At 35.2% G+C, this 23,932-nt stretch overlaps 3 protein-coding genes across 3 annotated transcripts; 2 read left to right on the top strand and 1 right to left on the bottom strand.

The window, feature by feature from the left end:
* Nucleotides 1-8,571: 8,571 nt before the first annotated feature.
* Nucleotides 8,572-10,288, bottom strand: LOC104890652 (peroxidase 5). The gene is made up of 2 exons (XM_010676221.4): nt 9,903-10,288; nt 8,572-9,588 (listed from the first exon to the last, which is right to left on the bottom strand). Exons 1-2 carry the CDS (start codon nt 10,140-10,142, stop codon nt 8,818-8,820), a joined length of 1,011 nt encoding a protein of 336 aa, XP_010674523.1. The 5' UTR covers nt 10,143-10,288; the 3' UTR covers nt 8,572-8,817.
* Nucleotides 10,289-17,268: 6,980 nt separating this feature from the next.
* On the top strand, nt 17,269-18,990 carry LOC104890728 (peroxidase 5). The gene is made up of 2 exons (XM_019248714.3): nt 17,269-17,591; nt 18,075-18,990. Exons 1-2 carry the CDS (start codon nt 17,373-17,375, stop codon nt 18,828-18,830), a joined length of 975 nt encoding a protein of 324 aa, XP_019104259.1. The 5' UTR covers nt 17,269-17,372; the 3' UTR covers nt 18,831-18,990.
* A 2,725-nt stretch (nt 18,991-21,715) lies between these two features.
* On the top strand, nt 21,716-23,341 carry LOC104890653 (peroxidase 5). The gene is made up of 2 exons (XM_010676222.3): nt 21,716-22,009; nt 22,441-23,341. The coding sequence occupies exons 1-2, from the start codon at nt 21,776-21,778 to the stop codon at nt 23,212-23,214; spliced, it is 1,008 nt and encodes a 335-aa protein (XP_010674524.1). The 5' UTR covers nt 21,716-21,775; the 3' UTR covers nt 23,215-23,341.
* The last annotated feature ends 591 nt before the right edge of the window (nt 23,342-23,932 follow it).

The raw sequence follows: 23,932 nt of genomic DNA, 5'->3' as shown, positions 1-23,932 counted from the left end.
TCATATTCTCCACCCCTATCTGATCTCACCCTTTTAATCTTAAGGTCCAATTGGTTCTCTACTTCGGCTTTATAAATAAGAAATTTTTCTTCTGCCTCATCCTTAGAACTCAATAAATAAACCTTAGTGTAACGAGAAAAGTCATCAACAAAAGTAATATGTATTTCTTTCCTCCCCTACTCATGGAATTCTTAAAGTCACCTAAGTCACTATGGACTAACTCTAATAAAGTAGAGGAACGGGACACATTTTTGTTGAATGCTTTCTTAGGGTGCTTAGCTTCTACACACACTTCACATTTATCAAAAGAAGTATTGCTAAAGTCAGAAATAAGACTAAGTTGTTTTAGCCTTTTAATAGAGGCAACATTCACATGACCTAGTCTAGAATGCCATAAAGAAACAGACTCAGCAATATAAACAGAAGCAGCAGAGTTTTTATTATCAATAACAACATCCAAAACAAAAAGTCCAGCATTACAAAAGCCTTTACCCACAAAAATACCATTTCTGGTTAATACAAGTTTATCAGATTCAAAAGATAACTTAATCCCAGCTTTGTTTAAAAGTGAACCAGAAATGAGATTTCTGCGGATATCAGGAGCATGCAGGACATTCTGCAAAGCAATGGTTTTCCCGGATGTTAATTTCAGGAAAACCTTTCCTTTGCCTAAAACACTCACAGTGCTTGAGTTTCCCATGAAGATGCACTCTGATTCTGGAACTTTCTGGTATTCCTGGAACGCTTCTTTGTTGGCACAGATATGACGGGTTGCACCAGTATCCACGATCCATTCTGAAACATTGCTTACCAGATTTACCTCGGACACCACAGCAGCAATGACATCATCATCTTCAGCAAGGTTAGCTTGAGGTTTGCCATCTTTATTTGACTGGGGTTTCCTTCCTTTGACGGCACTCCTTGGCAGCATGCCCATACTTACCACACACAAAACAGTTACCCTTAAATTTGCCTTTTCCCTTGAAGTTGTTGTTATTCTGCCTGGTACCATGAAACTGATTTTGACCTTTGCCTTTTGGTCCTTTACCTGCAGCAGTCTTAGTTTCCACAAGATTAGCAGAACTAGAAGAATGATCAACTGATTTTCCCTTTATTTGGATACGGTTCTGCTCCTCAATTTTTATATGGGACACTAACTCTTGAAGGGTAAAATCTTTCTGCCTATGTTTTAAGGAATGAACAAAATTCTCCCAAGAAGCAGGCAATTTTTCTAGAAGGCAATTGGCTTGGAAAAGGTCAGGAATAGCCATACCCTCGGCAACAATATCAGCACATAAATGTTCATACTCATGAACTTGATCAAGGACAGGTTTCTCATCATTCATAGAAAATTTCAACCAACGACTACACGCATATTTTTTAGTCCCAAAATCATCAGTCCCATACTTCGCATTCAAACCATCCCAAATCTCCTTAGCATTTTTAGACTTACTATAAATCAGTAAAGGGAAGCAGTCATATAATGCAATAACATCCCACGACAGGTCTTATTATCTTTTACGAAATCCCTAACAGAATTTTCAGGAGCAACATCAACAGACAAACAATAATCAACACCAATTTCCCAAGAAAAATTCCATTTTATCAGACCACATCCTATAGTTTTTCCCATCAAAAGGTTCTAATTTTGACATATCAGGGACAAAGGGATTGGTTATAGGAACAGCATTTAAAATACGGGTACCTTCATTCGGAATATCAGCAGCCATAGTTCCGGGATTAAGAAAAAATTATTTTGAAAAAATTCAACTTTAGAATGTAGGAACTAAAACCGCTAACAATATAAATTTAACTTATCTGAAAACCGTGGCGTGAAGAATTCACTGCCCTAAAGTTGAATTTGCCCCGCTACAACACACGGCCTCTTAGCAATCAACCTCCAGGGGTACACGGTCTCTGAGTTTCCAGTGTAGATGAAAAATCAGATTGAGAACGATCCTGAATATTGCCCAGAAAGAGATTTTCGAGAGTGGAAGAAGAAGGTGTTTATGATTTTCTGTGTGTTTAAGAGAACAGTAACCTACGTATTTATAAAAGGATAATAGGGTTAAAACGTGGTTACCAGCCGACTTAGTGGGAGGAGATCATGGCCCGAAATTAGGAAATAACGGCTCATTAAGGGAGGAAATTTAGGAAAAAACGGTAACCTAATTACTGGCTAAAAACCACAGATTTTTAACCCAAAACTTTAGTTAAGTTAAGTTTATTCCCCCAAGGCCCAAGGCCCAAGGCCCGGACCGGGCGGGCGCGTGTGGTGACTCCACTCACCACATGCCCACTAAAAGTCCTTTTGTCACACAACTCAAAGGGTATAGAAAGAGTAATGTATATAAACCCCTTACACTACCTATTATTCTATCAATGTGGGACTCTTCACATTCTCTTTTGAAGCAACTCTTGAGTTTTCCTTCACAAACATTTATTATAAACTCCAACAGTATATGCGTTAGATTAGTGGTTCTCCTGATTTTGTAATAAGCATTATAGTGTATCTGATGCAGTCTGTGTTTCACAATTAATGAAACAATTAACCCCATTTAGCTTGACATTCTAAGAAAATTAAAGAGAATATCCTGAAATGTGAGCTCATTTTTATCATTTTTACCTGTATTCAGCTATATTAAGAATGGGGATCAACATAAAGTATGAAGCCGCAATGAATTGCACAAGAATGGCACCAACCACCCAAGGACATGTACTTAAATGACGTTATTTTCTTTGTGTACTTTACTCCATACATATTCAATATGCTAGATGGATTTGCTCAGTGATAGGGTAATCAAGTGTTTGGAAGTCGAAATCCCTATATGATCTGAATGCTCAGTTATAAGTACTCCCTCCGTCCCGAAATAGAGTTCCCATTTTCATTTTTGGTGTCCCAAACTATAGTTCCCATTTCCACATTTTTTCGTAATTTGTCTAGAAAAATCGTGTCCCATCATTTATATGCTTCTTGAATTTTGTTTTTTCCTTTGTTTATTCAACCAAAATGTTACAATGAGTGCTCTTTCACTAATTATTCTCCATTCTCTCTCCTAAAATCATTTTTTCTCATACAATATTTATTTAAATAAAGAAAAAATCTTTACTATCTCTCTTAGATTCTACTCGCATAAGTCCTGGATGGTGAATTCCATCAAATGTTGGGCCATGGAAAGGTTTGTGCTCTTCCTTATTATCAAACCCTCTCTCAAAATCTCTCATCATGGCCGGTTTTCGGAAAAAAAATTGGAAATGGGCTGGGATCTTCCTTTTGGCACGACACATGGATTGGGAATAATGGGCCTCTAAAATCATTATGTCCCAGATTGTTTCTAATAGCCGAGATAAAACAAGCCACGGTTGTGGATAATTGTTTCTGGGATGGGCTTAGGTGGAACTGGGCTCTTACTTGGACCCGTCCACTTGGCCCCCAAGATATTGTGGAGCATAAAGCGTTGATTGATATGCTTTCTCAGGCCAGCCTCTCTCCTCTAGACTCAGACTCTTACTCTTGGTCTCCCCACAAAAAAGGGTGGTTCTCAGTCAAATCATTTTGCTTTGAGTTGGCCAAATCAAGTCCTCATCAACCGCAAGTAATAAAGCGTGAATTATGGGGTGGTTTAGTACCTCATAGAATTGAAATATTTTCCTGGCTTGCCTTCCTTGGAAAACTCAATACAAAAGACAGATTACCTAACCTTGGTATCATTGAAGTTTCAAACGCTCAATGCATCTTATGCAACTCCGGTCTAGAATCGAGTGACCACTTATTTCTTCATTGCCCGGTGGCCTCATCACTGTGGAATTGGTGGCTCTCACTACGGAATGTTCGATGGATTTTTTCTGCATCCACTCGTGAAGCTTTCGATCAATGGCTTCCCTCGAAAAGTGGTTTGTTCTTTAAAAAAATATGGTCGGCAAGCTTCTTCATTATAATGTGGTCCCTCTGGAAAGAGAGGAATTGCAGGTGCTTCGAAAATATTTGTTCCTCTATCTCTCAATTGCAGGAGCTTGTCATTATTCGACTTTGCTGGTGGGTCAAGGGATGTGTTGATCCATTCCCATATGGACCAAATGAAGTGCTCAGATACCCCCAATGTCTTGATTGGGCTCCAGTTCAGATCCAGCCACAATCTGCCCAGCCCACTAAGGGTCCCGAATTTAGGCCCGGCCCGGCCCGGCCCGGCCAATGGGCAAATTTTTTTGGCCGCGGCCCGGCCCATGATCACCTCTAGCTCTGGGCCCCCCCCGATCAATTCAAGTATAAATGGAATGTAGATGCCTCCTTGAAGCTAAGTGAATCCAAATCAGCTATTGGTGTGGGTTCTAAGGGATTACCAGGGCAAATTTTTATGCATCTTCTCAAGTCCTATCCCTTTTATGGAGATTAATCATGCAGAGGTTTTGGCCATCCACAGAGCAATCAAGTTATCATCCTCAATTGATTATCTCTCTCAGTCAAAAATAGAGATTGAATCGGACTCTCAAAACGCGGTTCATTGGTGCAATAATATGAATGAGGGGCCTTGGAATCTAAATTTCACCATTAATTTCATTCGAAACGCGATGTGTCGTGGTATGAGATTCGAAATCTTCTACAGAAGCCGTGAGTCAAATATAGTGGTAGATCTTCTTACAAAGCAAGGACTTTCAAGGGCAGACGAGTTCGTGGCTTGGTTGTAGGATAGCTTGCTTTTTGTATTTTTGAGGAAGTTCGAACTGTATTCACTGTGATTCCATATCCCTTCCGTAATATTTGGATTTTTCCTCAATAAAAAGCAACTACAAATTATCAAAAAAAAAAAAAAAGATTCTACTCGCATAAATTCCCAATGGGCCGGGTCGGGCCTAAATTCGGGCCAAATTTTTGTGTCCAAAGCCTGCTATTTCGGGCCTAGATTAGCGGGCTTTTGCGGGCCAAAACGGGCCGGGCCAAAAAATAGACTAAAAAGTCGTTTTTGGCTTGCCCCAAGCCCGTCCAAAGCCAAAAAAATACGGGCGGGCGGCCCGGCCAGCGGGCCAAAAAAAACCCGGCCCAAAAACGGGCCGGGCCCAAATGATCACCTCTAGGAGTTTTAGTTCATGTAATCCATGTACAATTAAAAAATTAAGAAATTGTAGAGTATAGGGTTTGATCCCGAGACCTCAAGTACATATACTAATGTTGTAACCACTAGGCTACGATGTATTTAATGTTATTATATTAATAAATGAATTTTTTTCTTACCTGTGACATAACCCGGACCTAATAACTAGTATTATAATTAAAACGTGTTGGAAACATGCCCCCCACATGTCCTCGTCGTATATTACATATTAAGCATCGTGACTTATGTAAGCTTTGATATAGCATTATGATAAACGTAACAAGACTCTACTTGTCCTTGATTGTATTTTTTATACAAAATTACGGTCAAAATCTCTATACTCTGACTCTAATAAAGAAATGGAGGGAGTAGGTTTTGGTTAATTATATACTTCTAGGATGGAGATATTATCTTATAGACTTTTCACCTAAAGCCCTACCGTGACCGTTAGCATTATATTTGCCTTACACAAATTGATGGAATATTTCTATTATATGATCAAATTCTTGAAGAATTCGATATCCACCTCAAATATCTTAGATGCCTTTTTTTTCAGTGTTTTAAACTTCAATATTAATAATACTATGACTATTATACACACATGCATTGCGTGCAACCAGGGTCAGGTTTTACCATGTTCAACATGTTCCATGGAACACGGTCCCCTAATTGAAGGCTCCAAAATAGAGAAAGTCCAAGTAGTAAAAAGAAAATGTTTATCTACTTATTTGGGTTACTTTTTTTCATAATATGATTATATGAAGTAAAGAATAATCATAAATGAATGAACTATTACATTTATTGAATATTTCAAATATAAAGCTGCACAAGCCTCTATATAGTTCAAGACGAGCTTGCGTGCAACTATAGTCTGTATCGATGAATTTCAAATCTGAAAAAACAAAACTCGGACATTTAAAACACGACACATCGACACCTACTATTTACCTCGGCAAAAGAGGTAATTTATGGTAATACAATACTCCCTCTGTTTCAAAATATAAGTCATTTACGCTTTACGAAAATTTGCTTTGACCACAAAAATCTCTCAAATACGATAAGTAAAAATTATAAAAATTATACCGTTGGATTCGTTTTGAAAAATACTATAATAATATTATTTTTTAAAATTTTATATCAACATAAATTGAGAGTAATTAACGGTCAAAGTTCGACCTCAAACATCGTGCGTGCCTTATATTGTGAAACGGAGAGAGTACTTACAACTGTTACAAATTACAAGGAGATAAATGCTGGTGCAGGTGCTGAGGTGCATTAGCAGCTGCATGTAAAACACTTTTGCCAAATTTGATATCCATTTCACCAATTGCTTGACTTGCTGACTGGAAGACTTCCATTAAAATTTAAAGGAACTTTCACTCGTACTCAAAACTCTTACCTACCTCTTCGGCTCTTCAGTCTTGAATCTTCAGTAGTTGTAATTCTGACTTGACTTTACCCCGTAGTCCCAATGTCCCATATCGTGGTACTGGAAAGTGGAAACCACGCCACAAGTTTTCCCAAGATTCATGTATGAAATGTTAGGAATCTACTCTATCTCAATCTATTAGATGGTTCAACAAAGTCATATATCAATATTATTATTTAGAAAAATAAACATTACATTAGATCACATCAAAACAAAACTCAAATTACATAAAATAAATAATGAAATGACATCAAATTCCGTTATTATATGTGTGTGGTCCCGTCCATGTCATTTTTGGTGTAGTATGTATCATTATATACATGTAAGATTTTGTTACACAATAAGTTATGATGTAACCGTCATACTTATAAGACGTACTTTATTTTCATACACCCTAATATAATTGAAGCGAGAGGTGGATAAACGCTCAGACTAGATAGAAGATCCAAGAACAATGAATAAGGGAGGTTTTTTTTTTTGTGAGAATGTCATCATATACCGAGATGAGGAAGGCACATGAAGATAGCAAATATAATTAGGGGCGACTTTTTCACGCAAGAAATTATGTTTAAACAATCATATGCACGGAATACACCTATTGACATTGATTCCCTCTCGGCGATGTACTAAATCCCAAGTTTTATTACATTTCTTTTTCTTTTTTTTTTAAGATGAAACTTTTGTCTTTTTAATGAGTGAATTAAAATAATTAAATATTACATTTAAGAAAAACAGAAGTAGTATTATACTCGTAAGTAGGAGTGTGCAGTTTTGGACTAGGAGTGAAATTCGGAACGAGACGGACCGAATAGGAATTTTCGGTCCGATCTCCGGTCCATGAAAACTTGGGATTCCGGGTTTTCGGTCCGGATCGGAAATGACCGGTTTTTTTGTTGTAAAAATAAGTTTGAAGTTTAAAACTTATTAGAAAAGTTAGAAAGTTAAAACCTCATCTTTATTGCCTTTAAGATTATTACTTTTAGTATCATTCACTTTAAATTTATCGACTTTATTAATATATTTAAACCTTAGCAATAAAAAAAATTTGAATAAAAAAATACAAATTTCAATCCAAAATCGTACCGGTGCACACCCTCGGAGTGACGGTCCGGCACCCTCGGAGTGAGTCATAACTCGTAAGTGTGTAACACATGGAAGCATTTTAGATTTTTAGGTATCGTTTGGTTGCACTTGGGAAGTTGATCTTCCCTTGATTTTTCACTTCCCATGAAATTTCACTTCCTAGGAAGTAAACAAAATTGTTTGGTTGGCTATGGGAAGTTGGAATTCCCATGGGAAGTGACACTTACCTAGGGGGAACTAGGTAAGCAACTTCCCCATTGTGTGGGAAGTAGAACTTCCTAGGAAGTGCAAATTCCCATGATTTTGCCAACCAAACAACTTCATATACTTCTACTTCCTAGGAATTTGCACTTTCCATGATTTATTTTGTCAACCAAACAAGGCCTTAGTTACGAGTCCTTGAAGGTGGTGGACTAGTGACGGGAAGAGGAGACATTTGTAGAGGTGATAGTGGGAAAGTATTTTGGATTGGGCTTCTAACTCTCGACCTTACTCGTGTTTGCATAAATGAGTTTCTGGTGGATCAACAGTTGCAATGAGAGGAGTTATAGGCCCGGTTAAAGAGGAAGTTGTGGCTGGGCTGAAATCAGGAGGACTGGGCCTTTGTGGGCTATGGTGAGGAAGTTGGGCCAGGCGTATGTGGGCTAGAGAGGAAGCCCAAGGACACGGACGGAAAGACTGGGGAAGGTGGGCAATATGATTTAGAAAATCATACTCCATGTGGACTTATGACATATATCATCATTTTCCTTGTTCATCTTTCATGCCTTTGATTAAATAAATTGTTTCATTTTTTTACTTGATTATTTAATTTTTGGTATAGTAGACAGTAGTAATTAAATTTCGAATATCGATAATCATTATGTCACTTCAAAATGTGTGAGCCCAATATAATCATCTAACAAATAGTCAAAAGTATTTCGATTCCTTAGCAATGACTATCATTAAAAAAAAAACATAATCATGTAAGTGTCAATATAACCAGAATTAGTCTATATAAATTTTAGTTACAAATGAATCAATTAACATACATTTACTTACCCCGGAGAAAGAAGTTAAACGAACTAAACATACATACACTTACTGATAGAATATTAAACTATTATTGGGACTCCAACTACTTACAAATCAAAGAATGAAAGAATCAAAGAATATTCCTCTACAATTGTTCCTAGCCGAAAATAATCCAAAGAATTGTTGTACCACACTCTATGATCAATTAACAATCCTACAATTCTTTCTAATCTCACCTTCAATGCCAGTGAGAACCTCAATTGAACCCATATGTACCATAGCTTTAGCAAACTTATTAGCCCAATCACTACTTCTCCCACCATAGTTCCTCACCATATTCGCGGTTTCAGGGCTAGTTACCAAAGTCTGATCTGAGGTTAATAAACCCCTTTTATTTTGTAAATTTTGATAGTATTTGTTATCCAACCTATTAGGTGTAACAAAATCTTGTAAAACAGTAGGATCAACATTGTTAGGAGAATTATTAAGGCACTTGGATTTCAACATGCTAGCAAATCTAGGATCCATGGAAGGGTCTTGTGGGTGAGTAGCATTGAAGGAGTAAAGTCTTTGTGTGAATGATGAACAATGTGATACTCCAATAGAGTGTGCCCCAGAAAGGATGACCATTTCCTCTAAGGAAAGTCCTTTTCTTTCAAAGTTTTCTTTGAGTTGATTTAAGTTGAAAAATGGAGGTGGTAAGTTTTGGGTTGGATCATCCTTAAGCGAGACTCTCCCATCACGTCGACCTGATTCTACTCCATAGTTGATCCCTCCTAACTTGGAGGCGCTATCTCGTGCTGCAAAGGCTATGATATCTGCACAAGAGACGACTTGTGGGCATTGAGCTTCGAGTTGTTTCTTTGCCTCGTCAATCACCTCGTAACCTCTCATACTTGGATTGTTGGCTATATTTTCTTTCTCCGATGGGTTCTCCAAAGTTGAATCAAGTAGAATTGAAGCATCACAACCCTGAAATCGCACGTTGGACCAAATCAGGATATATAGAACCATGGAGTTCATTAAAGCTAGATTATAATCCGGAATCTTGTTCAAACTAGAGTACTAGACAACACTGACACACGCACATAATACATGTGGGTTGTTCGTGGGATCTCAACAGGTGCTAACTAAGACATTATACTATATTTGACTTTTTTTTAGTTTTTAAAGCTTGTTGAATATAGAATTTTAACTTACGAAATAGTATGTTGATTTGCAAATACGATTTACTATATGAAATTCTCCATGTAACTTAATGTAGGTATAACTATTTAAGTACTTACCCTCACGAAACAATCATGAAAATGCATCCTGATAAGACCAGCTCCTAATCCAGGATTTCTTGTGACTGCATTGTTTACTACATTCCTCACTATTTCTTCCGCTGACGGACAAGTCTGTTGATAGAATCCCACCATCAGAGATGACGACGACGACGAAGACAAAGAGATAGTAGATGTGCACATACATGCGAGTGTCATAGCAAGAAATAAGAAGAGCATGGAAAAGAATGAACTCGACATTTTTACTCGAGAAAATTTACTTGGTTACGTGTATATAAGTAGTGTTCTGTTTAGGATATTGAGTATGTAATATGTTAACAACTTAACCGTGGTATATGATGAAAATTTTGGTGTTATAAATGTATGTAGAAATCAAGGATGAAGAGAAATGGAGTAAGGGGTTGAGCTTATATAGGAAGATGGAGTTAGTATATAATATGTTCAAAATGTTGATCCACGAAAGCGTGTGGCCACCAAAGCAGCTTTAATTATTATTTGCTGTCTTTTATTGAAGCTTTGAATAGTTCCCAATTCCATGCAATATTATAACTAATATCAGACCTGGCATTTCTAGGCAATACTGTGTTAAATCACTAGCCGCTGACAAATAGTTGCTTCCTAGTTTGTTCATCATATGTAGTTATATAGAAGTACTAGATACTCTGTTTTAACATATACTTACTTCTTCCGTTCTTTTTCTATTGTAACTACTAACGTTAAATAGTTTCAAATTTATCGCAGCAATTTTACTTTTGGTATAAAAAACAATTTTAGTTAACATTATTATTATCCTTATCTTATCTTACTCAAATTATCATTAGTTGTTCACCAACCCATCTTTTATTGTTAAGGGGATACTTGTACTTTATTAAATGTTTGTTTCTCGTCCCTTCAAAAAAAAAGTTTTCGTTTCTTTCTCTTACTCTAGTAAATTAGAGGATACCTTTATTGTTAATCACCCATCTTTTTCACTTACTTTAGAACCTTGTCCAAACCTATTGTTGAAATAGAAAAAGAACGGTAATAGTATGTTTTTCAAAGCATAACTTTGACCATCCTTTTATATATATTGTAAATTATATATTAGTGGTAAAAAATATATATTGAAATCAGTCTAAAACATCTAACACAAACTATTTTTTTAAAAAAATATATTAGTAAAAAATAGTATAGTCAAATTTAATATATCAAATAGTCAAAATGTAATAGCAAAAATATAAGCACTCATTGTCTCCTTCATTAGTTTTAGACGCGTTCTTCATTAATTTTGGACGCCTTATTAAAATAATTATTGTATTTTGACTATGATGATTGCACGTGAAAACCCTACTTGAGATGAAGTTAACTTGGTTATTATTAGAAGTAGAAATTAAGGCTTAAAATAAAGGACTCATGAATCGACATGCATCGAGCGGGTCCGACTTTTATCCTGCTTGACCCATAATTGTTCAACATTGAGTGTCTTGCATCTATGTTTAGGTTGTCCAAGCTTGTCTTGAGCTTCTTCACTTAATTAAAATTTTAAGCTGATCAAACTTGAGCTGAGCTAGTAGCAAGACTAAATCAAGTAATAAACAAGGTTTATACAAGCTAGTTAGTAAACAATCCCCCACCCTTCCCCCCAAAAAAAATAAAAATAAAAAGTACTCTTACCATTAATCCCTAAAACATTCTATAAACCAAGATGTAAATAAAAGTAATATGCAAATTTGTATACACAAGTTTAATAAAAAAAATTATGTCATCTAGTTGTCAAGCTCATAACAAATAAGAATGAGTGGTTCTTGAGCTTGAACGAGTTTAACAATTGTTGTATACTGTCTTGTATCCAAGGTCGTCTTAAACATTTTGGAGCTCTGTTTTAATTTTAGCATTGGATCCCTAATGTCATTTTTTGCAACTTAAATTTAATACAAAAACTTTTATAATATTACAATTATATATATATTTATCTTGTAAATCGAAAAACTAAAACCTCAAACTCATTTGAATTGCATGTAACAACTCAATATAAAACCACATTATTACTTATGTTCTACTTACAAAGATAACAATAATAATTTTTCTATCTCACTCTGAAAAGGTACAATAGAAAAAAAGAAAATTAATGTGATAAGCAAGGTAGCTGAACCTGTAAACTAGTAAACTTGAGGTCGGAAATTATTCAATTCTTATTGGGCAAATATACACTTCAAAAAAAAAAGTACGCTAAAGAATTGAAAAAAGGATAATTTAACAAAAAAAAGTACCCTAAAGAATTGAAAAAAATAATTTATCAAAAAACAAGTATTGAAAAAAAGGTAAGAAAAGTAGTGGGAAAGGAAGTATGAAGTGGTGGGAAGATGAGTGGAATGCTCAAACTCCAAGAAAATATCATAAATACTTGCAAAAAGTATATAAAAATATTCCCGGAACATGAGTCGAACTTGCGTGTTCTTGTTGGAATATTAATCTCAAATACCAACTCTGCTAACACATATAGTTGATTGTTTTAGCGCCACAATCAACTATATGTTTTTGTTTCCAGATTTAGGGGCCCCAGGAAGTTCGGAGCTTTGTGCTATTGGGTTGTTTGCACAGCCTAATAGCCGGGTCTGCTCGTATCAATCAATTATTAATATTAACGGTATTTTCACTTAGTATTCCCGAGTTTTGAGGAAATTCACGAGATATTCTCGCATTTTTCAAAATACACTAGGTACCCCTCAATTTCACGATAATACTCTTAAATGCCCTTAATGACTAACATCGGTTAACTCCGTTAGTTTAATTTTCTGTTTTAAACCATAATTAAACCATAATTAACCCATAATCCTAACCCCTACCCCTAAACCCTAAACCTAATCTTAACCTTAACCACCAGTCCACCACCCCTTCCCACCACCCCTGCAGCCCCCCACACCCCCACCCACCTCTACATCTTTTGCACCCTTCCACCACCTCGATTTCCGCACCCCTTCCCCTACCCCACCGACTTCAGCAGCCCGACACTTCCCTTATTTTTATGGAGCTCGAGAAATAGATCTAAAGAAGGGGGTAAATAAACACAGAGGAAGAAAAAGGTAGCTGCGTTGCTAGTGGTTTCCGGTGAAGGAACGCGACTGGTTGAGGGAATCAGTGGGGGGAGGGGTGCGGAAATCAACAAGGGTGGGGGAGGGGTGCGGAAGCTGCAGGGATGGGGTGGGGGTTGGATAGTGGTGGTTAGGGTTAGGGTTAAGGGTAGGGTTAAGGTTAGAGTTGGGGTTAGAGTTAGGAGTTAGGGCCTAGGGATTAGGGTTTAGGATTTACTTAGGTTAATTGAGGCTTAGTTAAGGTTAAGACTAACAGAGTTAACTGGCTTTAGTCACTAAGGACATGTTGATGTATTACCAATAAACTGAGGGGTGCCTGGTGTATTTTGAAAAGTACGAGGGTATCTGTGAATAAAACGAAAATTTGGGGGTACTTGGTGAAAAAACTGTAATATTAATTATTCTTTATCTTATTTACTTTTTTAAATAAAAAATTTGTTTAGATCCAAAAATGTGAACCATTAATATTAATTGACACATATAATAGTAATCAAAAGATAGAACTGAAGATATACTAATTAAATAGTAAATACCCGTGTAATTAACACTTGGTGCCAGACTGCCCGTGACATGGGGTATTTTAGTGTATATGATGAAGAGATAGTTATTTTATCTGGTTTGTTTTATTGTTCTTATTTATAATCTTTTTGTAAAAAAAAATTGGTTAAAATAGGAAGAATTTTCGGAAACAGAGAGATGATATGTTCCTAGCTTGAATTAATTTGGTTAATGGTCGTTCTTGCTTGTTGCACTGTTCCGGCTTTTCTGTTTTAAAATATTGGTGTATCGGAAGTCCATATCCTCCTTTTCTTATCCCAATAGTTGAAAGATATAAAAGTCGTCTTTTTAATTTGATATTATTTGCCAAATATAGTCAAAGTTGTTGAAGAAAGAACGCCATACTACCAAAATGGAAGATTAGGTTCTCTTCACATTATCTCATGTGTTTATTGCATATTTTTGTTAGGAAAAATTGATAATAAAAGTATGAATTTTGGGGTATAATTTTTAAAAGGTTTGAACTATCGAATATCGATTAACATGTGTAGATCCCAATTTTAGAGGTTTTAACTTTTAGCGGGTCTCGGTGACTTAAAATTGACGATTTTTTTTTAAATCTCACCTAGTTCCTACTTTCCTCTCTCAATTAACCCTTCTGATGTGACCCAAATTTGATAAATTGTGACCTATTAAGCCAGTTTTGAGTCACTAAGGCCCACTAAAAGTTAAGATCCCCTAAATTTGGGACTTACAAGTTAATAGGATACGCATCTGCACAGGATAAAAAATTTGTACGATAGGGGTGCTTATCGCACAAGCCCTAAAGATTCATAGGGGTGCTCATCGCACGAGCCGAGCCCGAACTGTACTGTGCTCGGGTCGGCTCATGTATCCTTTAGCTCGGCTTAACTCTTGAGCTCGATAAGTGAAGCTCGGCTCGAGCTCGTGCTCGATCGGCTCAAGCTCGTGATCGGCTCGAGCTCGTGATCTGCTCGGCTCGGGAGCTCGACTTCGAGCTCGATTTGAGACAAATTAAGAATAAACCAAACAACACTAAACCAAACAGAAAATTCATATTCGACATTTACAAAAAAATTGATAGTTCTTGTAAAATTATAAACTAAATGCAAAAAGTACCAAGAATAAGCATATTTTATTTCTTTTTTTCATGCTAACCAAATCAATTACTTACAAATACGCATAAAAAATTGACAAACTAGATTAAAAAATATACAAAAAGAAAAAGCACATGAATTGGTCAATGTAAAAAATGGTATAAAAGGATACGTATAATAATTTTTTAAAGTGTTTTAGCATAAAATAACTTTTTAAAGGCTTTAAGTTATGTTAATTTTTCTATATAGAATAATCATCGAGCTTGTTCATCATGAGCTTTTCGAGCCGAGTTTGGCCTAATTATATTATTTTTTTTCTGGTTTGGCTCGTTAAGGTCTCGAGCTCAGCCCGAATTGGAGTTGAGCTACCACCAGCTAGCTTTGACCAAGTTTTGATTGAGTGAAGCTCGTACTGTTCACAAACAAGCCGAGCTCATTATCACCCCCTCTGTACAAATATCCAAAACACTTTTGTTATAACCTTCTAGGCTTCTAGCAATATTATCGTAATATTATTGATTTATTGTACCAAGATACATGATGATTATATTGATACTATGATGCATATTAATGAGTTATAAATGCAAGACCTTTTACATCTCTTTTTTTTTTTTTGACAAAGGGTAAAACAAGAGAAAGAGAGGGGATTAGCTTTCCCTTGCTTTAGTAGCAAGATTATGTGCTAATTTAACCTCTTTTCTACTTACCTTAATACAAGAAATGAACATAAAACTGTTTGCTAGCCTCTTTATATCTCTTATTATATTGTCAAGATTCTTATTACAGCCTTTGTTGTTCTTTAATGCTGAAATGACCTCTGTGTTATCTGTCTTTATTATAAGACCAGCACTTTTCCATTCCATATCAGAAATTGCTTTCAGAATTGCATATGCTTCCGCTTGTTCCGCTGAGTTAGCGAAGATCTTTGTTGCTGTTTCCTCGTTAGGATCATTGTTTACATTTTTCCACGCTATTGCAGCTTGCCATTGATTTGTACGCGCATTTTTCTTCCAAGCTCCGTCCACGACGATCATTTGCACATTGATAGTGTTCTTGTCTCCAACTGACCATTCCTGATTGTGCTGCTTGATATCTTCCGACCCTTGCTTTTGGACTTCTTTATCCATTATATGATCCTTCTTTTTGTAGCTTGATCTGTAGGAGTGATCCTTGACAATGCTCATGATTCGTTCAGGATTCGGAGGCACCTCTCTGAAAATGATTTCATTCCGGTGAACCCATATGCCCCATAGAGTTGAGACAAAATCTATTTCCATGGTTAAACCTTCCTATCTCTTTCTCTTCTTGAAGAGGTTTAAGCAATTTTTTATCCACTCCTGAATTGTTAGATGTTTCCCATTAACTACAACAATTCCTAAGGATATACTCCATATTCTTTGTGTATCATGGCATACTCTAACCACCATGCTAGATGTTACTTATATGTTATTATATTTCAAAATATATAATGTACTTTTTTTATTGACAAAAGGTTATATCTGATAGCCTCATTCAGAAGAGCATAGCTTCCATCTTCTCATATCTACCATGTCGTTAACTTAACCAAAGAAGAAATTTATCATCACAATAACATTTGCTATCATGCATCTTAAACTAATCATCACTATCGGACGATGGTTGTTGCCATCGTTGGACGCTTTTTTTGCCCTAACATGCAAAATATTGTCCACCATAAATAACCACAAAAGCTAGTTAGTATTGTTGGGTTGGCCTTCTTTTTTGGGTAGAAGTAGGATACTAGATCAAGTACTAGGAGAAACTATTACATGTGATCTTGGATTCGGAGGGAAATCATTAGTTCCTACAAACTGACTTGTCTTAGACTATGTACTAGAGATACTAGTAACTCTTCTTAGAAGATAACAATCACTTTAACCGCCGCTTAGTTAGTGGTCATATAGGGTGGTAATGGTAATGTAATTTAGCGTAAGTTTGTAAAAAGATCCTAAAAATCAATACTAGATCACAGTAATGAAATTTCATCATAAAACATTTTTTTTATAAATATTGATTACCATCCAATGACTAGTACCATTTTTCCAAGTGGTAATGAAATTTTAGAAAGAAAATGGGTATTTGGGGATGAAAACATAATCTTAATGACCTAGAAAATTTCCGTATAACTTTATATTGCAATGCATTACCATTATCACCTTTATCACCAATAACTTATTATTCTCAATTTCCTAAACACACGACATTATTATGAAGTCAGTGCATCACATTTTTAACACTATGTTTGTAATTTCATAGCTTGTATTAACCATTCACACAATGATACTTATTCCATTACCAACCTCTGGTACATGTATTGATGATGTATTGACACTTACTCCATTCTTTAGCTTTTAATTAGCTTAATCAAACAAGTTAGCAAAAGCCTTTCAAATATGAAAAAGTCAAGACGCACTAAGTTGTTCAAGAAACTCAATTACTTGTATAATTAACCACACTACAGGAGTGGTTGAAGAAAAGCATACACATAAACTCGCATGAAATTGTTGATCAGTTCAATTGAAGACAAGTTCAAGGTCCTTTTCTCTATATCTCTTTACATCGACAGGTTGTTCTTGTCACATGTTTTTGTTCAAAACTTTGAATAATCAAAACTCATTTACAACTTTCTATATATATCTATAATTTCCTACCTTTGTCTCTCATCTTTATTATCACTTGTAATTGCACAATAAGACAAAAGTTCTATTTTTCGTACTTGCATCGTCCCACCAAATTACTTGTCTATTTTTCCAAATCAAGCAAACATGCAAAAATCCATCCACTTGAGCTTCTTTTTCTTCCTTGCTATATTGTCAACCATATCCACAGTTTCCTTGGCATCCAATCTTAAAGTTGGTTTTTATCACAAAACTTGTCCATCAGCTGAAACAATAGTCAATAATGTCGTAAACAAAGCTATCTCACAAAATCCTGGCTTAGGAGCAGGACTTATTCGGATGCATTTCCATGACTGCTTTGTTAGGGTATGTATTGCTACAAACTTGTAACAAAATTATCATTACGGCTCCGTTTGGTAGGGCCTAAAACATTTTTCCGGAAAAATGTTTTCCTCTATTTTTAGTTTTACATTATTTGGTTGGCAAAAGAATATAAAACCATTTTCCCTTGGGGTAAAATTACTCTCCCACTGATGGAAAACCATTTTCCTTTCAAAATAAAGGGAAAACTATTTTCCTTATCTCTCTTGTACACTCCTCTCACTACCTCCTTACTTTCCCTTTCATTTTTCCTTTCATTTCATCATTTTTCTTACATCGAACCAAACAGCGGAAAACTAATTTTGGACTTGTGTTTTTCATTGTAAATTATTTTCCATGAAAATCATTTTATACTGAAAATGTTTTACACCCTACCAAATGGAGCCTACATGAACATAAATTTTCTAGTTAATTTCCAGTCGATATGGTTATACCTTATACGTACTCATGCTAATCGTTTAATTTCAGGGATGTGATGCATCAATACTACTAGACCCAACACCAGGAAATCAAGTAGAGAAACAACATCCAGCAAACAACCCAAGTCTACGAGGTTATGAAGTCATCGACGATGTCAAGGCAGAGCTCGAAGCTCAATGCCCTGGAGTTGTCTCTTGTGCAGACATCATAACCTTTGCAGCTCGAGACAGTGCCTCGAAGCTAGGAGGGATCAAGTACGAGGTACAATCAGGACGAAGAGATGGAAGAATATCAAACTTAAATGATCCAAGAGGAAACATCCCTCTACCCTCTTTCAACTTACAACAACTTGAAGATAGTTTTAATAGGAAAAGTCTTTCATTAGAGGAGATGGTTGTTCTTTCAGGGGCTCATTCTATTGGAGTCTCCCATTGTTCAGCATTCAATGAAACTCATCCACAATATCCTACTTTGGATCCTAGCCTAGCCAATGTGTTGAGGAACACATGCCCTAACCCTCCTTTTAATGCTAATAATGATCCAACAGTTCCACTAGATTTTGTTACACCCAATAAGTTGGATAATAGATACTACCAAGACTTGCAACATAATAGGGGGATATTGAACTCGGACCAAGCTCTTATGACTAGGCCAACCACGGTGCACATGGTGAGGTCGTTCGGCTCGAAAGGTGGAGATTGGGCTAAGAAGTTTGCTAAGGCTATGGTTCATATGGGTTCCATTGAGGTGCTCACTGGTAATCAAGGAGAGATCAGGAGAAATTGCAGGGTTGTTAATTACTAATTTACTACTACTTAGTACTTAGTAGTGTATGTACGTTATGCACAATGATATTCGTTTATTTTTTCATAAACTTAATTTAATTAATTTATTATGTACTGTTTTTCAATTGTACCAAAAGAGGATAATATTTAAATTATTGTCAAAAAGATGTATGCAAGTAATTGAGTGATACTAAATCTTGTTTGTAATATTTATAAATTACAATGCACAAAGATTATATATGACTTATCCTTTTTCGTATTCTTTGCGCATCTAGTAATATTATCTGCTTGACCTTTTCAATTATTAATCACATTTTATTTTTGACTTTCATTTATTTTTCAAGATTTTGTTTCAAAGCATTACAAACACATTATAAATGCAGCCTTGACAATTCTGTAGGGATTGGTGATCACTATTTACTGGCACCTACAATGACGGACAATGCTACATCTACCCGGTGGGTACTTAACTCACTAGAAATAAAGTATTAAAAAACTATTAGAAGTGATGAGTTGGATTCCATTATTTATTTGTTTATATTAGTAGTGGGTTGTTGACCCACTGGGTAGATAAAGTTTTTTCTGACATATATAGTACTAAGGTTTTTAGAAATCAAACTTTAAAGTGGTTGGCCGCGACTACTAGTGCAACTTATATTGTACATGCACCCGAATGTACCACATATCCAAGATAATTTATTTGCTAATTTCTCATTTATAGAGCTCCAAGTGAGCAAAAAATAGGAATGATCATAAAAATAAATCTTAGGTATATGCATGGTGTATGGTAGAGATTTTGGAATACTACGTCTACTAGGCACTAGCCACCATTTACTTTTGCGCTCAAAATAATGAAATATTACACTTTTAAAGATATTTATTTGCATTTTTCACATTTCAGCACTATAGGTAGAGATTTAAACTTTGAAAGATGTTTTGTAGCTAATACTCTTATTATTCCTCTGTTCTTATTTTTACAATTATACTTTACTTATTTTTGGGATAATATATTGAGATTAGACATAGGGGTGTTTATCGGTCGAGCCGAGTCCGAACTCTTGTTAGCTCGGCTCGTGTTTATTCGAACTCAAATGGAGCTCGAAACTTGACGAAAACCGAGCTGTGACTGAGTCGAGCTGTGACTAGCGTTGATTGAGCCGTTATCGAGCTATTCATGAATAAGCTTAACCTATTATTATCTTTAGTTTTCTCGTCTTCTTTATATTTATTTTTTGAATATCTTTTTTTAAAAGTTTATTCTTTGATAATAAAACTATTAACTTATTATTATGTAATAGATAGAATAAATATATTTATGTATACATATATAACACATTTTTTCGTATATAAAAATGTAATTGAGCCTGTTCACGAGCTTTTGGTGTCAAGCTACAACAAGTCGAGCTTTGACCGAATTGAGTTCGAACTGTTCACGAACAGGTCAGGCTCATTATCACCCCTAAATTTAGACAAATGGATAAAGTATGTGAGCGGAAGTGAGAAAGCAATTTACGAGAGAGTGCAACGCCAGTTGGAGAAAAAGCAAAATTTGTGGGTTGTATTACTTTTTTTTTTTTGAAATTAACATTAATTCATTGATTCAAAGTCATACGACATCTACAATAGAAGCAGAAACTAAACAAATACATATCAAAATGAAATAAATACAATTCTAATATGACAAAACCACGACCGTTGAATAGATCTAACAATTCTGAAAACCCTCGTCTTTCACATCGCTGTCTGATGCAGCCTTCTACAAGGGGGTCTATCGATCTTTTGTAGTTTTGAAGTAGAACTGGATTTAATTCAAGTGATTGTAGATGAAGTCTTGACATCTTTTGCAACTCCGCACAAATTTCGATCAACAAATCAACATCTTGAATTACACAAAAATCCAAAAACAAAGTCTCCAAACTCTCACATGGATATAACTATTAGAAAAACAAAGTCTCCCATATATATATATTGTAACTATTAAAAAATAACGATTTAAAAAAAAGTATAACTATTGAAAATAAACGAAAGGGGGTATTAAGTGTACGTCAACTAATTCTAGAGAGTAAACACAAGCGTAATAATGTTCGGAAATTTTATTTTTGATAGGTAATGTTCGATAAATATTGCTACCTTTGTTTCTTTCTAATTTACTCTCCGTCCCAAATAAATAGTATCCATTTATTTTTGCACGATCTCCAGCACGGATCTTTCACCATCAATATCTTTAGTTACATATTAATACAAATTATTAAGAAAATGACATTATAAAACTACACAATGAGACGGACATAACAAGATCCCGTATGATAATATTATTTTGTATATATCAATGAGAATATTTGGTCAAAGGTTTATAAGATTGACCATGAAAAATGAAACGGAGACTATTTTGTGGGACGGAGAGAGTACAATTTACAAAGTTTGGCTTTTCTGCTTAGCTTGTCCATTACACATAACTTCAAACAAAGTAAATAACTAAGTTATTATTGTTGAACAAGGCGTAAATATGTGTATTATTATGACCATAAAAGAACAGTAGGGTGCCAAAATGAATTTCGTATTAGGTAAAAGAAAGGATTTCTTCTAGGCCATTTGAACGGGTAAAGATTATAGGCATGGTTGCAGGTAAGAGTATATGCATTAAAATCAAAACATCATATGAGTGAACTACTATATATAAAAACTATGTAGTATTATTTTTCCAACTGTTAGGTTAGCCAGTAATCAGTATGATAGCAACACTTAATAGTTAACACTATGTCACTATGCAGTATGTAACTCGGTTTCTTGTAGTAATGAGAGAACAAGACTATCCTTATTCCTTACCAACCATTATTCTTAAACCCACACGCTTAATTAAATCATACCTTTATATAGATGTATATTATGCCCGTCCTTGTTTTCTCCACAATACTTGCCTGATTTCAGCTAAGTAGCACTATTGTTTGTCCAAAGAAAACAAAGATGGCTTATTTCATTATCATTTGCAAACACAATATGCCATGTCTAATCTTTTGCTTGTTCTTGTATCTATCTTTGTGCATCATCTCCACTGCGACCCTCGACATCGGATACTACCAATCAACATGCCCTTCGGCCGAGGCGATTGTTAGAAGAGCAGTGAACAGGGCCATAACACAAGATCCTGGTTTAGGTGCAGGTCTAATTAGAATGCATTTCCATGATTGCTTTGTCAGGGTAATTCATCCTCCTAGTTTTTCTTTACTGTCCTAAATAATATGCATGTAGTTTGGCCTTGTATTTGTAACTTGGAACGGTTATAATACCCTTCCTAATGCTTATTAGTTTTAGAATTAATCTAATAATCTTCGTAAGTGTTCCAAGCTCTAAACAATTACTTTGATTGACTTTTACCTCGTGGTAGTCATACAAACAAAAAAATAATGTTTGATAAAAAGTTTTTAAGGTACGTAGCTTAAAAGTCACTTTTTCAGCTAAATGGAAAAAGTGACTCGAGCTTTTCCTCACTTGAATATCTTTATTTCGCTTAAAATTTGATTATCTTGCATAAAACAGCGTGTTAAAAACAAGCCAAATAAACCAACCAGCACGACTTCTACCAATTTTTCTAACAAAATTATATGTTTGTTTTTAAATACTCGTAATAGGGTTGTGATGCATCTATATTACTTGATTCGACGCTAAGCAATCCTTCATCAGAAAAGGAAAGCCCAGCAAACGGTCCAAGCCTAAGAGGATTTGAGGTGATCGACGAGGCGAAAGCAGAACTCGAGATAATCTGTCCAAGAACCGTCTCATGTGCGGACATCCTAGCATTTGCTGCCCGAGATTCAGTCCAAGAACTCGGGGGCATCAGCTACAACGTCCCTTCAGGCAGGAAAGACGGCACAATTTCCATCAAAGACGAAGCAACAACAAACATCCCTTCACCAAACTCAACTGTTGAACAACTACAACAAATGTTTTCTAACAAAGGCTTAAATTTACAAGACATAGTAGCACTTTCTGGTGCACATTCAATAGGTATGACAAGATGTTCACTATTTTCGCATAGACTTCACACTTTCAATGCTACTCATTTACAAGACCCTTCCATGGAAGTAAAATTTGCTAGTGAAATGAAGGATAAGTGCCCTTCGTTGGCGGCGTCTGAGCAAGTTAAGGTGCCGCTTGATGGTCTTACGCCGAGTAGGTTGGACAATAAGTACTATAGAAACTTAGTGAAGGGGCGAGGTTTGTTGGCGTCTGATCAAGCTTTAATGGATAGTCCTTTGACATCAAAGATGGTGAAGAGGTTTGCTAAGTATGGGAGAGTTTGGATGCCTACGTTTGTTGATGCTATGACTCGTATGGGTTCAATTGAGGTCTTAACTAGTTCACAAGGTGAAGTTAGAAGACATTGTAGAATTGTGAATCTGTAGTGCTGAATGTATCTTATCCTTCACATGCCATGCATATGTTTATGGTACTTTTGTGGAGAAATTAGTCACAAAAGTAACTATTATGTAGTTTGATGCCCTATGATTTCTCATAAATGATATTGTTATTCTCTTGTCATAAAATTGTAACTTAGGGTATGTTCTCTTCGGCATAAAACAGTTGAACTGAACAAAACTGATTGGAGTTGAACTGAACTGATTGGAGCTGAACTGAACTAAAGCGAACTGAACTGAACTGAACTGAATTGATTGAATTAAATTGAATGTAATATATATATATAAATAATATCTAAACAATAATAATATGAATATTAAATAATAATTATAATGATAAGTAATAATAATGAAGAAGAATAAATAATAGTATTTTGGATATTTTTAAACGATAGTTATAAATAAATAATATTAATAATCATAAATTAATAATAATAATTAATGATAATAATGATACTTAATAATAATTATGTTATATTATTTGTATTAATATATTAATACTTGATGATGATATATAATAACAATAATATCTAAGAAGTAAATTAATATTATTATTTTAATAATTAGATTTAATAATATAATAATATTTAGTAATAAAAATAATGATTGGTTTGGACCACGAAAATTACATTATAAACCGTTTTGACGCGATTTGATTGGTTTATGGGCTAAAAAACGTAGGTTTATTTGTGCTTTGACCTAAACC

This window comes from Beta vulgaris, chromosome 4, assembly GCF_026745355.1.
Source record: "Beta vulgaris subsp. vulgaris cultivar EL10 chromosome 4, EL10.2, whole genome shotgun sequence".
Classification (NCBI taxonomy): Eukaryota; Viridiplantae; Streptophyta; class Magnoliopsida; order Caryophyllales; family Amaranthaceae; genus Beta; species Beta vulgaris.
Note: the sequence above shows the minus strand (reverse complement) of the source record. Positions and strands in the feature narration are given on the sequence as shown.

What these genes read in the sequence shown, in the direction of transcription:
- LOC104890652 (XM_010676221.4), bottom strand. Translation starts at nt 10,142, where the DNA reads ATGTCGAGTTCATTCTTTTCCATGCTCTTCTTATTTCTTGCTATGACA. An exon ending in TTCATGATTGTTTCGTGAGG is followed by an intron (nt 9,589 to 9,902) that starts GTAAGTACTTAA and finishes GTGCGATTTCAG; the next exon opens with GGTTGTGATGCTTCAATTCT.
- LOC104890728 (XM_019248714.3), top strand. Translation starts at nt 17,373, where the DNA reads ATGCAAAAATCCATCCACTTGAGCTTCTTTTTCTTCCTTGCTATATTG. An exon ending in TCCATGACTGCTTTGTTAGG is followed by an intron (nt 17,592 to 18,074) that starts GTATGTATTGCT and finishes GTTTAATTTCAG; the next exon opens with GGATGTGATGCATCAATACT.
- LOC104890653 (XM_010676222.3), top strand. Translation starts at nt 21,776, where the DNA reads ATGGCTTATTTCATTATCATTTGCAAACACAATATGCCATGTCTAATC. An exon ending in TCCATGATTGCTTTGTCAGG is followed by an intron (nt 22,010 to 22,440) that starts GTAATTCATCCT and finishes TACTCGTAATAG; the next exon opens with GGTTGTGATGCATCTATATT.